The sequence below is a fragment of the Brienomyrus brachyistius genome, chromosome 1 (assembly GCF_023856365.1).
Source record: "Brienomyrus brachyistius isolate T26 chromosome 1, BBRACH_0.4, whole genome shotgun sequence".
NCBI lineage: Eukaryota > Metazoa > Chordata > Actinopteri > Osteoglossiformes > Mormyridae > Brienomyrus > Brienomyrus brachyistius.
The window spans coordinates 9,283,973-9,300,360 of record NC_064533.1 but is presented as its reverse complement, the minus strand read 5'-3'; the positions used below and the strand labels follow the sequence as shown (position 1 = coordinate 9,300,360).

The 16,388-nt window shown below is 49.9% G+C and overlaps 1 protein-coding gene across 31 annotated transcripts; it reads right to left on the bottom strand.

Annotated features, from left to right (window-relative positions):
- Window positions 1-782: 782 nt before the first annotated feature.
- On the bottom strand, window positions 783-14,822 carry LOC125731364 (ATP-binding cassette sub-family D member 2). Of its 31 annotated transcripts, none has more exons than XM_049006177.1 (15): window positions 13,796-14,822; window positions 13,509-13,689; window positions 12,144-12,265; window positions 9,392-9,551; window positions 8,289-8,383; window positions 7,550-7,695; window positions 6,557-6,702; window positions 5,861-5,945; window positions 5,631-5,756; window positions 2,961-5,290; window positions 2,499-2,540; window positions 2,415-2,456; window positions 1,785-2,372; window positions 1,449-1,658; window positions 783-1,406 (listed from the first exon to the last, which is right to left on the bottom strand). In XM_049006177.1, exons 1-10 carry the CDS (start codon window positions 14,723-14,725, stop codon window positions 5,080-5,082), a joined length of 2,202 nt encoding a protein of 733 aa, XP_048862134.1. In that variant the 5' UTR covers window positions 14,726-14,822; the 3' UTR covers window positions 783-1,406; window positions 1,449-1,658; window positions 1,785-2,372; window positions 2,415-2,456; window positions 2,499-2,540; window positions 2,961-5,079. The 31 variants fall into 31 exon arrangements, with proteins under 31 accessions (XP_048862134.1, XP_048868670.1, XP_048863197.1 ...); XM_049012713.1 differs by having other exon boundaries at window positions 1,449-1,700; window positions 2,121-2,162; XM_049007240.1 differs by lacking the exon at window positions 2,499-2,540 and adding an exon at window positions 1,659-1,700 and having other exon boundaries at window positions 1,449-1,532; window positions 1,953-2,456; window positions 2,877-5,290.
- Between the last annotated feature and the right edge of the window lie 1,566 nt (window positions 14,823-16,388).

Sequence of the window (16,388 nt, the reverse complement as noted above, 5' to 3'; positions counted from 1 at the left end):
AAGCTTTAGCAGACTGATTATTTTTCTCTATCACTCGACTTCAGCCATGCTTCCAGTTCCTGTTGAGTAGACCCCCCCGGACAGTAAACTGTGTCCACCATGCATGATTGCAGGGATAATGTTGGCATAGTGACGAGCTCATTTGGCATTTACAGCAAAGTATTCCTGAGCCAATTAGCTTCCAGTGTGGCCTCGCATGAGCGCAGTGGCTCCTGCTGCAAACTGCAGACAAGGGCTTTTGCAAAGAAATGCATCTTAGAACAGAACAAACATGACTGGGCACCACAGCTAATTTACATTAAATTAGATATTAAAATGCAAATCCCATTCATGCCCATTAGGGGGTTTTTGTTGGATTCAGCCACCCTTCCATCTCCCAGCCACTTATCCTGGACTTGAAAGAGGGAATGAAGGACTTTCAGCTTCATGAATAATCTGCCTTATAACTGCAAATGTCTACATTTTCAGCAGAACTGCTGTTATTTACCAATAGCCCATTTTCTACTACATAGCCCTAATCTCTGATCGGACTTAAAACGGAATTGTCATATCTACTTCTATACGCAAACAATTCATTGACATCTGTGTGCGTTGTGTGTGCTGTGTGTTACAACTAGTTTTGTTAACATTGCTGCGTTAGTTAAAAGTTTGTCTCATGTGTCAAACAGGAGATACATATATGAAAAACGTAATACCTGCAAGATTTTCTTGGGCGGGACATTTTTTTTCCTGGCTACAGAGGAAACCGTCAGAATTCTTTTATTTGATTTTAAAAGACAAGGTTTCTTTAACATCCACCAAGAGTTTAATGACATTTATCAGCATTACCAATCTTTACATGCCCCCCCCCAACCCAAAGCACCCCCCAAGACAGAATTCCTGCTGCAGATTTTCAGAAATAACCATATTGTCTCTTGCATTTATTCAAAAATCATGGCAAAGCAATATTTACACATATATCAGTCCCCGATGCAGTTTCACATTCAGGCTAAACCTTAATAAATGTTTTTTATGTCCTTTTTGATGTGACTGTATCAAGGTAAAACGTGAAGAGATGCCTGTGAAGAGTGACAGCTGTGTCTGAGATTGTTCATGGCGGCTGACAGCGGCTACTTTTCCTATAGTGAGAAGCAGTGAGACTCTTTCATATACAGTACAGACTATAAGCATGACTCTGTCAGTCAGCGTGCGAAAGAGCCAATCTCCCGCTTGGCGTCACCCTGACAGCAATCTGCTGAATGAAGCGGGGGGGGGGGGAAGATGGGGGCCCCACGACAGCTGGGGGCCCCATACTGGGCAAAACTAGTGGGTAACAGAAGTCAGGGAGCTGTTTCCAGTGTTTCTCTACTGTCACAACAATTCAGCACCTTTTAGCTAGTAAACGTTGGTCCAGGATTGTAGATGACCTCACTGAACATCCTACGGTGCGGGACAGGAGGCCAAATGACCTCACTGCACATCTTACTGTGCGGGACAGGAGGCCCAGTGACCTCACTGAACACCCTATGGTGCGGGACAGGAGGCCCAGTGACCTCACTGAACATCCTACGGTGAGGGACAGGAGGCCAAATGACCTCATTGAACATCTTACTGTGCGGGACAGGAGGCCCAGTGACCTCACTGAACACCCAACGGTGCAGGACAGGAGGCCCAGTGACCTCACTGAACATCCTACGGTGCGGGACAGGAGGCCAAATGACCTCACTGAACATCCTACAGTGCAGGATAGGAGGCCAAATGACCTCACTGAACATCTTATGGTGCGGGACAGGAGGCCCAGTGACCTCACTGAACATTCTACGGTGCGGGACAGGAGGCCCAGTGACCTCACTGAACATCCTACGGTGTGGGACAGGAGGCCCAGTGATCTCACTGAACATATTACGGTGCGGGACAGGAGGCCCAGTGACCTCACTGAGCACCCTACAGTGCGGGACAGGAGGCCCAGTGACCTCACTGAACACCCTACGGTGTGGGACAGGAGGTCAAATGATCTCACTGAACATCCTACGGTGCGGGACAGGAGGCCCAGTGACCTCACTGAACACCCTACGGTGTGGGACAGGAGGCCAAATGATCTCACTGAACACCCTACGGTGCGGGACAGGAGGCCAAATGACCTCACTGAACACCCTACAGTGCGGGACAGGAGGCCCAGTGACCTCACTGAACACCCTACGGTGTGGGACAGGAGGCCTAATGATCTCACTGAACATCCTACGGTGAGGGACAGGAGGCCAAATGACCTCACTGACCATCCTACGGTGCAGGACAGGAGGCCCAGTGACCTCACTGAACATCCTACGGTGCGGGACAGGAGGCCAAATGACGTCACTGAACATCTTACTGTGCGGGACAGGAGGCCCAGTGACCTCACTGAACACCCTATGGTGCGGGACAGGAGGCCCAGTGACCTCACTGAACATCCTACGGTGCGGGACAGGAGGCCAAATGACCTCATTGAACATCCTACGGTGCGGGACAGGAGGCCAAATGACGTCACTGAACACCCTACGGTGCGGGACAGGAGGCCCAGTGACCTCACTGAACACCCTACGGTGTGGAATAGGAGGCCAAATAATCTCACTGAACATCCTACGGTGAGGGACAGAAGGCCAAATGACCTCACTGACCATCCTACGGTGCGGGACAGGAGGCCCAGTGACCTCACTGAACACCCTACGGTGCAGGATAGGAGGCCAAATGACCTCACTGACCATCCTACGGTGCGGGACAGGAGGCCAAATGATCTCACTGAACATCTTACGGTGCGAGACAGGAGGCCAAATGACCTCACTGAACACCCTACAGTGTGGGACAGGAGGCCCAGTGACCTCACTGAACATCCTACAGTGCAGGATAGGAGGCCAAATGACCTCACTGAACATCTTATGGTGCGGGACAGGAGGCCCAGTGACCTCACTGAACATTCTACGGTGCGGGACAGGAGGCCCAGTGACCTCACTGAACATCCTACGGTGTGGGACAGGAGGCCCAGTGATCTCACTGAACATATTACGGTGCGGGACAGGAGGCCCAGTGACCTCACTGAGCACCCTACAGTGCGGGACAGGAGGCCCAGTGACCTCACTGAACACCCTACGGTGTGGGACAGGAGGTCAAATGATCTCACTGAACATCCTACGGTGTGGGACAGGAGGCCCAGTGACCTCACTGAACATCCTACAGTGAGGGACAGGAGGCCAAATGACCTCACTGAACACCCTACAGTGCGGGACAGGAGGGTAGCTGGTCTTTCTAAACATTCACATTGCTTCATTCAAGCAAACTATTCTAAAATTCTTTTGTTACGTGAACAACTTTTTTTTCCAGTAATAAAAATTCTCATTCAACAGTAACATGAAATGATCACATTTTCAGTCTCACAGTCTGAGATGATGTAAATGCTTAAACATTCCAAAAAAAAAAAAAAACGGGTTTATTCTGGATCTTACATGATAGACAGCTATCACGATTAAAATACACAAAACTGCATATTCGAAACAGGAAGAATATGGTTTGGCAGTATCTTAAAAGCTAGTTTCTAATTCAAAAGAGGAACTGTACAAGACTTGCAACAGTGAACCACAAAGATAGCTAACATGCTAAAAATCAACAGTGAGTTCCGTGTTGTGCGACATCGAGACTATGACCTACTGTGGGACAAATCTGAATTTGTAGGAGGGCATGAGGGATGAACATTAAATGGGCGAAGTTGCCCGCTGACTGCATCACAGAAAAGGGTCCGCTTTCCTCATTCTCAAGAACACAGGCCTGTAAACATGACATCAGGTGGAGCAGCTGAAACAGAGATTAGCACCTGCTGACGTTCGCTAATTAAGGGGCTTGGGGGTGTGGCGTTGTACCATGTGACCCATACCGTGCCGCTTCATTAGGGACATCTAGCTGGTACCTGGTACAACGTCCCTTTTCTCCAGAACCACTTCAAGTCTTGGCGGATCGTGTGGTCATGGATGCTTTTCCGTTCGTCACTGTCCTACTCAGTTGTTTATTTTTTCCCTTGTGGTTTTCCTGTAGGCTTTTAACGAGTCTGGCTGTTCCCCTCTGACCTCTCTGATTAACACGCTGTTCATGTCCCTGATTGGGAGTTTTTTTCTTTATTGCACCATCCTCTGTAAACTCTGGACACTGTGGTGCGTAAAAATCCCAGGAAGGTTGCTGTTTCGATTGTACATCAACAGTCACGCCATGAGCACGATCGCCTAGGTCCGGCATCCTAGCTGTCGTAATGCTTAGCCAGACAAACCCTGTCTGTGTGCTGTGTGTATTCAGCTGCGGCCACATGATCGGCTGTTTGGAAGGAGCAAGCTGTTCGCATTAAGGAGCAGGTGTACCTAATCAACTGGTCACATTATTTGAATTCACAGTGGATGTGTCCTGGACATGTCAAACGAGACTGTAAGGTGGATAGATCATCATTGTGACCTATCAGACAGGACTGTATTATGAAAGTGACCTATCAAATGAGACTGTATGGTAGATATGTCATGAAAGTGACCTATCAGATGGGACTGTATATTAGACACATTATAAAAGGGACCTATCAGATTGGAGCTTTCAGGGCGCAGGCTAGCTAGTCTAAAGGGAGAGCAGCTCTTCAGGTGAAGTGACCTTCTGGCCCTCACCGTGTCACTGGAGAATGCTCCTGACCACGCGCGTCTGTTTCGTGCTCCTTCTATCCTCACTTGTAATGGGTCTGTTGACACGCTGACACTCCAAGCGGGTCACTGCTCAGAGACGACACGGTGTTTCAGGATCATAGAGCCCAGACGATGGAGTCAGCGTCTGAGACATTATTACCAAGCAGTATAAAGGGAACATAAATGAAAGGAACGCGTGAACGAGGCTCATACCGCAACCTCCGGTCCAAGTATCAGTCATCAAGAGGACAGGTTAGATGGGTGAGAGGGACAAACAGGCCAGTCACTCTCAGCATGTCCAACGATCACATTCACAATTTAAAATCCTAAGAGTGTTTTCCCTGAAATCCCTGATTCCACTTCCCTAAAAGCGTTAGGATGGAGCATGCTGGGCCGCCGCGCCGCACTCCTCCGCCCGTCACTCGGCGGACGGAGCCGTCTTCAGGACCGAATCCTCTCCCAGGATCTTGCAGAGCTCGTTCAGTCTGTGCTGCATTTTGGGAATTCCGGCCAGCTGTGATTCCAGCCGCTGCTTCTCCTCGGTCAGCGACAGCCGGGTGGCCGTGTCCAGCTGCTCGAAACGCCAGCCCCCCTCGCCGTCGAACTGCAGCAGGTGCGTGTGGTACCTCCTGGGCGCGAGGAAGAGAGATGTGACATGTGAATTTCCCCCAACCTCTCTCCGACAGTGGAGGTACGCACAATCGCTGTCTCTGGGGTTAGTGAGCTTGCTCAAGGGCCAAACGATTAAATCATTCTGTAGACCCTAGAATTCAAACCAGGCTTCTGATCACAGGCCCAGCATCCTAACGCACTAAACCACACGTCACCCCTGTTTTTGGTGTTAGGTCAGTCTGGCACCCAACGCGGCTGAGATGCCTGTGAGTCTCCCACTGATAAAGGTGCCCAGGTCCAGCTGAAACTGGAGCGCATGCCTAAGGAAGGATTCCGAAACTGCGGCAGTTTGCTCACCAGAGAGAAGGTCTGTGGGTAATCGACAGCAGTGAGATCCCAGCATCCTTTGCAGCCTGGAAAATCTTCCCCTCCACGTCGATGCTGATAGCACTCGTGCATTCATCCAGCAGGGCGTACTTTGGCCTGTGGGATTCGATATGGTCAGCGCCCACCTTCTGCACAAAACATCTGTTATCTTCTGACGGCGTGAGAGACATGGTCAGAACGTCGCCGGACGCTCCTCTTACTTGTGGTAGAACATGCGGGCCATCCCCATCCTTTGCTTCTCTCCCCCGGAGAGAACGTCCTTCCAGTCCATCTCTGCATCCCAACCTGGAAGCCGCAGAAGATCAGATGTACCACCAACTCCGCCACCCATCCAGAAAAAAGATGCTTCCTTAATGGAGACCCTACGTAGGTGCATATCTATAGACGCCTCAGCACCATCACGCTGGGCCCCTCAACACCAAGGCTGCCCACGGCACCTACACCCCCTCAGCTCACCCCTCAGGACCTTTACGTCTATATAAATGCTCCAGGTTTAGACACCGATGAACGTCATCCAGGATTATCGCCTCGGTAACGTTATACTCGGTGATGCTGCAGTGTGACGGACTCTGAACGCAATTTACAGGACATACAGTCTGAGTCAGAGGCCAGGTCCAGAGGTTTCAAGGCTGATTTGTGTCCAACAAGATTTTGTTTCTACCAACCAGCTGAGTACTCTGTGACTGTGACTCAACTGGTTGGTAGAAACATTTGTAGTTTCTGGGCCTGAAATGCCCAGCAATGTATGTAGGTCAGTAAACTGGGTGAATATGGCAATAAACAGCTGTATCTCCTCATTGCCTGAACAACGTCCGACATTTTATCAGTGTTTCTTTTTCAACATTTTCTCAGCATTACAGATGCAGGGCTATGAAGCCCCACTGGTTCGAATGTACCTCCTTCACGGGTGACAATGTGGTTGAGGTTGACTATGTCCAGGATGAGCTCCAGGTCTGAGTCGCTGTAGCCTTTGGTGTGCATGTCCTCCACCGTGTCGGGGTAGATGACCTGGTCTCGCAGGGTTCCGAGGGACATATATGGTCTGGATAGCAAGGACGAGTGAACAAATAAAATCTCTCAATGGACCCAGTGCAAATACTCTGCCAGGACTCTCAAAAGAATGGAGAAGATGATCTAGGAGCTTCTCTAGCAGTGTTGGAGAGAACTTCCATGGGAAATTGGAAATTGAAACATCTCAAGTGCCCAAAGTTTGTTGGTGGCTATTAGGATCAGTCTATTATTTAGATCTATTATTTAGGTGCTTTGCCATGCAAAAAAATTTTCTCAGTCCAATTCCATTCGGTTCCTTTCCCTTCTGTATGTGGCACTGATGCTGTTAAAGCCTCCCACTGGCACTGCATGTATTTCATAGGATCCGGCTGCAGAGCTGCCTGATATCTAACAGGAATAACCAAGCCGTGTGAATCTGCTGACGACCCTTCTATCAATTGAGCTCATGGACCAAGGCCACATCCTCGACCTCCTATTGGTCAGAAATGCACCGGCTCGACATGGCTCAGGATCCTATTCGCTGGGAACAGGCAGCCACCTCAGCGATCTGCTTTCGGCTGACCCACATGTATTTGTATATTAAATATTTACTACTCAGCTCGAGCCCTTGCTGCCCAGGCCTCTGCAGGCCGTTATTTCACTACCCTGGGCTCCGGTTTCCTCTGGCTTCGCCTGCCAGGATGCCGTTACTGGCTCCAGTTACTCCAGAGGCTGTTTTGCTCCAGGAGTAGCTAGCATAGCCTGATCCTAGCTGGGTGCAAATGGGAATGCAGGGTGGACCTCGTCTCCCTGGGTACGGAGAGGAAGAACCGGAGGAGGCTCTGGTACAGGGGGACCAAGGGTGTTATGGCGGTTGGGGTGGGATGGTGGCCTCCTACCTCTGAGGGATGTAGAACATGTGCTCGGGGGATGGCTTGTACAGGAGGCCATTGTACACTGGCCACAGCCCACTGAGGATGCGGAAGAGAGAGCTCTTTCCACAGCCGTTAGGGCCTGTAATCAGCAGGTGCATCCCCTCCTCTACCTGCAGGGGGAGCCACGGACAGACAGAGATACAGACAGACAGGCAGGCAAACAACAGAGACAGTGAAAGAGAGAAATACAGACAGACAGACAGGCAGAAGGACAGAGACCGACAGACAGAGATGCAAAGACATAGTGAGAGACAGACAGAGACATAGACGAAGGCACAGACAGGCAGATGGAAACATAGACAGAGACACATAGAGACACAGACAGACAGTGAAACAGGCATATGGGGAGACCCAGAGACATACGCAGACAGACAGAGAGACAGGCAGATGGACAGACAGAGACAGACAGTGAAACAGGCATATGGGGAGACCCAGAGACATTCGCAGACAGACAGAGAGACAGGCAGATGGACAGACAGAGACAGACAGGTAAAGACACAGACAGACAAACAGAAACAAAGAGATAGAGACACAGAGAAACAGGGAAATAGGGATATGGAGAGAGACACAGACCGAGACAGAGACAGGCAGATGGAGGGACAGATACAGGGAGACAGAGACAGACATGTTGGTTCATCAGGAGGTTGACACTGAGTATAAATAAAGTTCCTGGATTCATGTTGTTGCCACTCCAAGTCCATACCTTGAAGTTCAGGCTGGACACCACGACATCCCCGTTGGGAGTAATTATGGGGACACTTTCACATGTTATACCTTTCTCCACGTCGACGACTCTCCCTGTTGGAACATCAACACTTTTTGTTATAGAAGCAAGGAAAAAAAAGTTCCAATTGTTTTTTTCCAGTTCCTGTGTAGGAATTGCACATTTTTGGTTCAGATAGATAACCAATCAGATTGTGGAGGAGGTGAGTCCAAGCAACAAGAAGAAGCAGGACCAAGACGTCTGACCAATTGGTTGGTCCCGCCTCCTCTGCAATCTGATTGGTTATATCTCAGAACCAATCATTTTCCCTTCTGCCCCCAGAACATTTTTGTGTAAGTAAAACTGCCATGAGCTGGTTCTTGGATGGGCCACATAACTACAGTATCTACAGTGATAGCACCCTTCATAAAAAGCCAAGACCATCATTATTCAGCTGCCTATATAATCACCGAATTGTCGACAGTTGGAAAGAATGGGACACGGCCTGGTTCTCCGGGATCCATCCATCCATTTTCCAAACCGCTTATCCTACTGGGTCGCGGGGGGTCCGGAGCCTATCCCGGAAGCAATGGGCACGAGGCAGGGAACAACCCAGGATGGGGGGCAGCCCATCGCAGGGCACACTCACACACCATGCACACACACATGCACACCTATGGACAATTTAGTAACTCCAATTAGCCTCCACATGTTTTTGGACTGTGGGGGGAAACCGGAGTACCCGGAGGAAACCCCACGACGACATGGGGAGAACATGCAAACTCCACACACATGTGACCCAGGCGAAGACTCAAACCCAGGTCCCAGAGGTGTGAGGTGACAGTGCTAACCACTGCACCACCATGCCGTCCTCTGGGATCCTCTCTGTGTATTTTGCTATCTCTCTCTTTACATTCAGCATCCCCTCAGGAGGTGGACAAGTCAACGAATAGTCTGACGCCGTTATACCTGTTGGGCCGTTTCGCCTCGCCTGCATTTGCTGCTGTGTTCGAACCCCGACAGCTGTTTGTTTATGTGCTGGTAATTCTGTCTGCTGTCTGTCCACTGTCCTTAAATCTCACTTGCACATTTCTTGCCCATACCTGTAATCTCCAAAGGGCCGTCGATGTGCATGGACCCGGGGCTCTTCTCGCCCTCCCCCGCCTGGGACACCGCCGCCCGCTTGTACATGCCTTGCTGCACCTCGTCGAACACAGCAAACATATTGTGCACGCGGGCCGTGTAGCCGGCTAGCTCTGTCACCTGTCAGGGGGGAGGAACGAGCGGTCAGCCAATCCAGAGACAAGTAGCTTTTCGGTCATTTGGGGAACCGAGGTCACTGTGACAGAGCAGCTCGTTTCTGAGTACGGTCATATGACCTGCAATGTGTACACACTCTCAGCACGGGAAAACATTCATGGAATAGCGTGATGATGAGATGAGATACATCAGATCTGTACACTGGCAGCCAGTAACCTCTATTAACAGTTATCGGAAATTTGGAACGGCGTGGAAATGCACAGAACCACAGCGTGAATGTGAATGTGTGTATTTACATACAAAGGTGTGAAACTGGCAGAACCGCCAGCCGGTCAGAGACAGGAGGCCGATTGAGGGATTAACATCCACACGAGGGCCATAGGGTATCCTCCTCATCAACGTCCTTTTCAAAAAGTGCCAGCCGGCATGAGGAAGCGAAGCCAACCTTTCCACGTGACGAAACAGAAGGATCCCAATTATATGCCTTTTCTGCCTGGGAGTTTTTCCCATTTAGGAAACTTCAGCCAGGAGACAAGGGACTCCGTGCTGCAAGGCATATGGCCATGTGACACTTCAGCAACCAATCCACTGGCGTTTACATGTGCCTAGATGCCCGCTTATGTGGCTCTTTTAATGTGCCTCAAAGGCTTCCCGGAAAATGGACCTGGAAATGTGGGAATATGCACCCCCCCCCCACCAAAACTCTCACAAGAAATGCACATCCTCAAGCCCTTTTAAAAATGAGAACCACTAGCCCCAGAAAATCTTTACAGTCACTATTTCCTTTTGTCCATGTGAGTAAGGAGATGTGGTGAAGCGAGAGAGGCATGCTTCTTTGGGACAGAGGAGTCTGCTCCCGCGCCTGTCACCACGGCGATCGCAATCTACCAATGAGATCCGTTCTCTGGTCACTTGTTATGCGCTGGGAGTACAGGCCTGGGCCGCGCATGTAGGACGTGGGCTGGCCTCCGGGGGCCTCTCGCCTCTGCTGCATGTTAAGCAGACAGGGGCTTATTCAGGACAGGCCTGGATCTCATTCTGATAGTGGCAGCAATTTGTGATGCTGGACAGACAAACGGGCCGAGTGCAGCTTTCAGTGCTGATCCCTCAGAGCACAGTGTGCAGAGGGGTGCCGCGTTTGTATCTTTGTTACATCTTTGTGGGGACCATCCATTCATTTCTAGAGAAAAACCTCAATCCCAACAATGACAACCTTAACCCCCCCCCCAGCCCTGAACTTAATCATAAGTAACAAAACAAAATACAAGACTTCTGGAATTTTTTGTTTTTTGATTGCAGTCACAGATTCGTATAAAACCGAGTTTCCCCTGGAAGCAATCAAAAAAAAAAATCCTCAAATCAGAATAACAGGCTTGAGGACATCTGGTCCCCACAATGTAATATATACACGACTACATATTCACTCTTGTACACACTCACACACACTGCAATTACTAATCCTTAAACCTGCTCTTGCAGTTTTTTAATGGAAATGTCCTGGACATTCATTTTCACTTTGCTGTACCGTTGGATTTACTTTTTGAAATGGAACTTCCCTAAAAAGAGTAAAACCTCTAGACACACAGAAATGCAGGCATACACTGACACACACACACACACCCAAAAAGACACACACATGGGCACACACTAACAAACAGATGCACCGACAGATGCACTGACAGACGCACACAGCCATGACCGCAGAGCCCACGGAGCCGAAACAGGAACACACCCCCTTGCAGAGCGTGTGACTGGCTTTCCCCTGGAGCCCCAACCTCTGCTTCAGCATTTAGCATGCTACCGTTTAGCACGTTAGCATTTAGCACACTAAAATTTAGAGCTGCAGATCACATGAAGGGCACACGGGTATAACTTGGGCCCTTTCTCCCATTCGGAGGCAATCCCAAAAATAGCCGGCAGCACATTTCACAGCACTGACCCACATCCTAAATATAAGCCCTAAATACGGTGCTTTCTCACGGCCATGAACACAGACCGTGCAGTGTGTAGGAACTTTAACATCGCATTTAAGGACAAAGCAGATGCCAAACGCTCGCCCCTAACTCTTGTTTAGGGAGACACTGGATCTATTCGCAGTGCCTCTGGGGGGGGGGGGGGAGATGTGAGGTGGGGGGAGTGGGGGTGCTTTTACCACAAAACTGATTTCGTTCAACATGACATTGCAATCTGAGCATCGAGCGAACTGCTCTTCAAAGAGCATCAGGGGACACTGCGGCCTTTCCAGCTGCAAGCACCAAAGAGCATTTAACACCGACAAAATTAGACATCAAATGAAATGGTGATCTCTATGGAGTTATGTTGTGGAAGGTGGCAGCAAGAGGCTGGAAGATGGATCACCAAACAAACATATGAAACCACTGGAAAGTTCGTGGGGTTAAATTCACTCTCGGTCCCTCGTAAAAGTCTAATTTTTGATGACCTCATAAAGTGACGTGTCATATTCTGTTTTTCAGCGATACGCCTCTCTGCCGGGGGGGTACTGGGATGCCCTCGTTATTTGCGCACACACATACCCCCCTCCCCCGCCCCGGATAACATCACGAGGGAAGCGGGGTACAAAAAACACGGAAGCACCTCCTTGTAGGAAGACATGATCCTCTCGATAGCATCGGCGCCGGACGCCAGCAGGTTGCGTGCCGTTGTGAACGCCTCGGTCCGCTCGCTCACCAGCACCTGGGTCTGGCCGTCGGCAAGCTCTGCAACAGAAGACGTCCCCGAGGTGAACCTTTGCTTGTGCACAGGATCCATAGATGCCTCTTTATACTATCTAAACACAGAAATGATGACCAATCACAGCCAAACGCTTTGAGACGCACGATATATTGGTTATCGTATCCGTATCGGCTGATGTTCGCCAAAAATAAAGATATCGGCATCGGTTAGATTCGTCAGTTGATTTTCAGACTTTAGTAGATATTCCATTCGACGATCAGCCATTTTCTGTACTGGAGGATGAATGGTTTTGTTGGCTCACTTGCCACTTAGAACCTCTCCCAAGTCGGCGCTACCTCACTGACATCTCACTGCCTGCATTATATGATATGGGCGCCACACCCATCCATGAGATCTTATGAAGTAACGTCACCAACATCAGCATCACTACAGATTTGTGCAGCTCACAGGTTAGCAGGTTGTATATTGGTTACTGGTATCAGCCAAACTTTACCCATCCCTGCAGCACCACTAAACGTGCATCACCCTTGATGCTAGCATGTCTACCAGCAGCTGCTGGTCCCTGAAAAGTGGGAAAACCGTCCTTGTTAACACACCACAACAAATCATACCCTCTACATTTAACAAATATGTGACATAACAGTGGACAGCCATTATTTAGGTGCCTGGGAAGCAGTGCATTGGGAGGGCTACCTTGCTGATTGGGGATTTGAACCAGCACCCATTTCATCACAAGCGCACTTCCCTAACCATTAAGTAAACACTGCCCTGTTGTTCAGCCCTCCCAATGCACTGAGCACAGAGCTCCACTTTGGGCCCCCATCTGTAAGGTACATCATCACAGTAAGACTTTGACCCTCCGTTTAAATGTTAAATAGTGGATATTTGCTTTGTCTGTAAATATTCACTCACATATTTAAGAAACCTGTGGGCTTTGAAACCTGATATAATTTTCTGTACATAATCCATGATATACAATTACAGGCGAAAGGTCACTTTATGACTCAAAAACCTTTACTTAAATAAAATCTTAGTTTCATTAAATTCTCAGAAGGTGGGCGAAGTTTCAGTCAGGCCGGATGTACATCACGCGAGTCACACTCTCACACGAACGTGCTAAAGACACACAGACACACTCACTCCCAGTAAATCAAAGCATATTATGAGTTATGCGGCGTCGCGGATAATAGACGCGTCGTTATACACATGGAAGTCGCTGTTTTCCACCGCAGTCGTTTTACCGGTGTGGGGGCTGCCGGGACTCACCGCTATCGGCGAAGCCGGTGGCTGTGATGATGGGCACGGCCACCATGACCAATCCACTGCCACTCCATACGTACTTCATGAGGAACTGCTCCACCATGATGTACCACAGGCGCTTGGACAGGATGAGTTTCATCTGCTCCTCTAGGGCTTTGTAACACTTCTGCAGCTGCTTCATCTCCACCTGGGTGGAGAGGAGAGACATGGCGCTGTATAGGGGGAGGAGATGCGGCAGGCGGACGCAGCCAGGCTCCGGGGCGCCGGTCGTTAATGCACCGGCCGTGACTCACCGCGTGGCCCCGGTAGAAGGCGATCTCCTCGGCGTTGGCGATGATGCGCGAATGCACGTAGCGCAGGTGTCCCCGTCGGTGCGCCTCCTCCGCCACCAGCCGCCCGAACCTCGGCGAGCAAGCCCGCAGTACCTTGGCAGTAACGAACACCACCAGCCCGGCCAGCAGGGTGGGTCCGCTGGCGCTGGCGCCCCGGGACCGGGCCGTCTGGATCAGCGTGTAGGAGGTGAGCAGTACGTCCAGGATGGGCTTGGTCAGATTCGAATAGAGATGCGCCACCGATTGAGAGAATACCATGATGTCCTCGGTGAGAGACTGGTCCGGGTTCGCCAGCCGGCTGTCCATGTTACTGACCCGGTAGTAGGTCTGGTCCGTGAAGTAGGTCCTGTAGGCATGGTCCACCAGCCGGGTCCGGAAAGCCAACGCCAGCCTGCATTCCAGGTAACGGATGGCGCTGTTCACGAAGGTGGCCGGGATGGCGACCAGCAGCCAGCGCATCAGTTTCAGCGCGAAGCTGCGTGGCCGCTTCTCCACGATGGTTTTCACGATCTGACCGTCCAGGCCGGCCACGTAGATGGAGAGGAAGGTCCGAGAGACCAGGGCCACCGAATGCAGACAGAGCAGCCCGACCTCCTTGGCGAGCAGCCGGGGGAAGAGGATCCGCACTAGTTCGGCGATCTGCCGGAAGAATTCTGCGTTCACGGCGGGGGACCGGGCGCAAGGGGTGGCAGAGGGCGGTAGCAGCGAGCCGTTTCCCTCTACCGGTGCGGCGGCGGGGCTCCGGGGGTCTTTCCTCCCGCGGATCCGTCTGCAGATGATGGGGTACAGAGCTTTCGCTCCGTACGCAGCGGCCACCAAGAGGACAGCCCGCTTCGCAGCCGCCGACCGGTTCCATTTTGCTTTGGACGTTGCGTGCAAAATACTGGACATTTTTCCACGATAATCACCGGGGACACAAAAACGCCGTGGTTAATCCCCCCCGCTACTCCGCGTCCTGTCCATCTGGAGCATCCACAGCAGTTCCGCAGCGGACTGCACCGGGAGCGAGCAGAACGCCGGCGCACGGTGCGGCGCGAAGTCCTGCCTCCCAGGGTCTCTGATTGGCTGATTCCGCTCGGTACTGCGCGAAGCCTCGCCCCCTAAAGCCGGCGATTGGCTGAGACCGTGACAAACCCACCCCTCCAGTGTGACAGCCGCACTCTTACCCGGCCGCTCTAATAAAGGGATGCTCAACGCAAAAACCCATAAGTCACAGAGCTGGAAAGGTCTGGTGTAAGTCGCCCCGCTGATCTCAGATGCAAACAAAGTGGCCAGAAGGTGTCACTATATCGCAGAAAGCACTAAATGTATGCAACTTTTGGACCACGGCCGATGAACCATGTGGCCTACAGACAAAACTGGTTTTAGGTGAAAAGATGATCCAGCCATTGGCATCCCACTGGGCAAAACTTTCAGAAACAGCCCCAAACTGCTGACCACAAAAAAGACAATTCAATTTATTTCACTTCAATTTTATTTGTATAGCTATTTTTTCTGACATTGATCTGTGATAGCTCTGTACAGCTAGCAGATTGGTCAGCTTGTCATCTTCCCGTCTGTTTTTTCCAGCCATGGGCTATTGGTGGCGCTGTAATGTTTTGAAAAGTGGATTTTTTTTTTGGGGGGGGCATCTTTGCACAGCACTTAAAAATTTTGCAGAATTTGGCACTGAAATAATAATTGATACTTTATTGATCCCTGTAGGGAAATTGTCTTTATGCCTCCCACAAGTTGCTCTTTTTCATAGAGTAAGTTGTCTGCGAAGGGTTGCCACCCGTAGCAGCGCCCAGGGAGTTAAGGGCCTCGCTCAAGGAGCTACAGGCTCAAGCTGAGTTTGAACCTGCGACCTCCTGATTACAGGCACACAGGCTTAGCCCACAGAGCCACATGCTGCCCCCAAGCCCTAACTAAGCCCTGGCATTTCACAATACATTCAGTATGAACTCAATATAAATGAAAAATTCACGACAATTTCACTGATGAAGCTGAAACTGTGACATTGCTCTAAATTTAGTATAAATAGCACAATCGGAGCTTGACTACAAATGTGTCTATATATCTTCAGGCCTTTTGACAAGAGAATATTTGCTACATAAATATATGCTGCTTGTACTCCCTATTTCCTGCTTGCAGCTATATATATATATATATATATATATATATATATATATATATATATATACACTGAACAAAAATATAAACGCAACACTTTTGTTTTTTATTGTGGGCAGTATAAGGTACACCTGTGCACTACCCATGATGTCAGATCAGCATCTTGATGTGGCACACCTGTGAGGTGGGATGGATTATCTCAGCAAAGCAGAAGTGCTCACTATCACACATTTAGACTGATTTGTGAGAAATGTTTGAGAGAAATTGTAATATTGTGTATCTGGAATGAATTGTAGATCTTTAAGTCCATCTCATGAAAAATGGGAGCAGAAACAAGAGTGTTGCGTTTATATTTTTGTTCAGTATATATATATAATTTGTATCACCACCCATCCATCTTCCAACTGCTCATCTATTGGGGGAAGTTAGGGGCAGGGCTAGA

Excerpts from the sequence above, each read along its gene's own strand:
- LOC125731364 (XM_049006269.1), bottom strand. The coding sequence starts at position 14,725 with ATGTCCAGTATTTTGCACGCAACGTCCAAAGCAAAATGGAACCGGTCG. Across the intron at positions 7,696-8,288 it reads TGTCCAGCCTGAACTTCAAG|GTAGAGGAGGGGATGCACCT; the intron begins GTATGGACTTGG and ends CTCCCCCTGCAG. Across the intron at positions 5,946-6,556 it reads CATTGTCACCCGTGAAGGAG|GTTGGGATGCAGAGATGGAC; the intron begins GTACATTCGAAC and ends TGCGGCTTCCAG.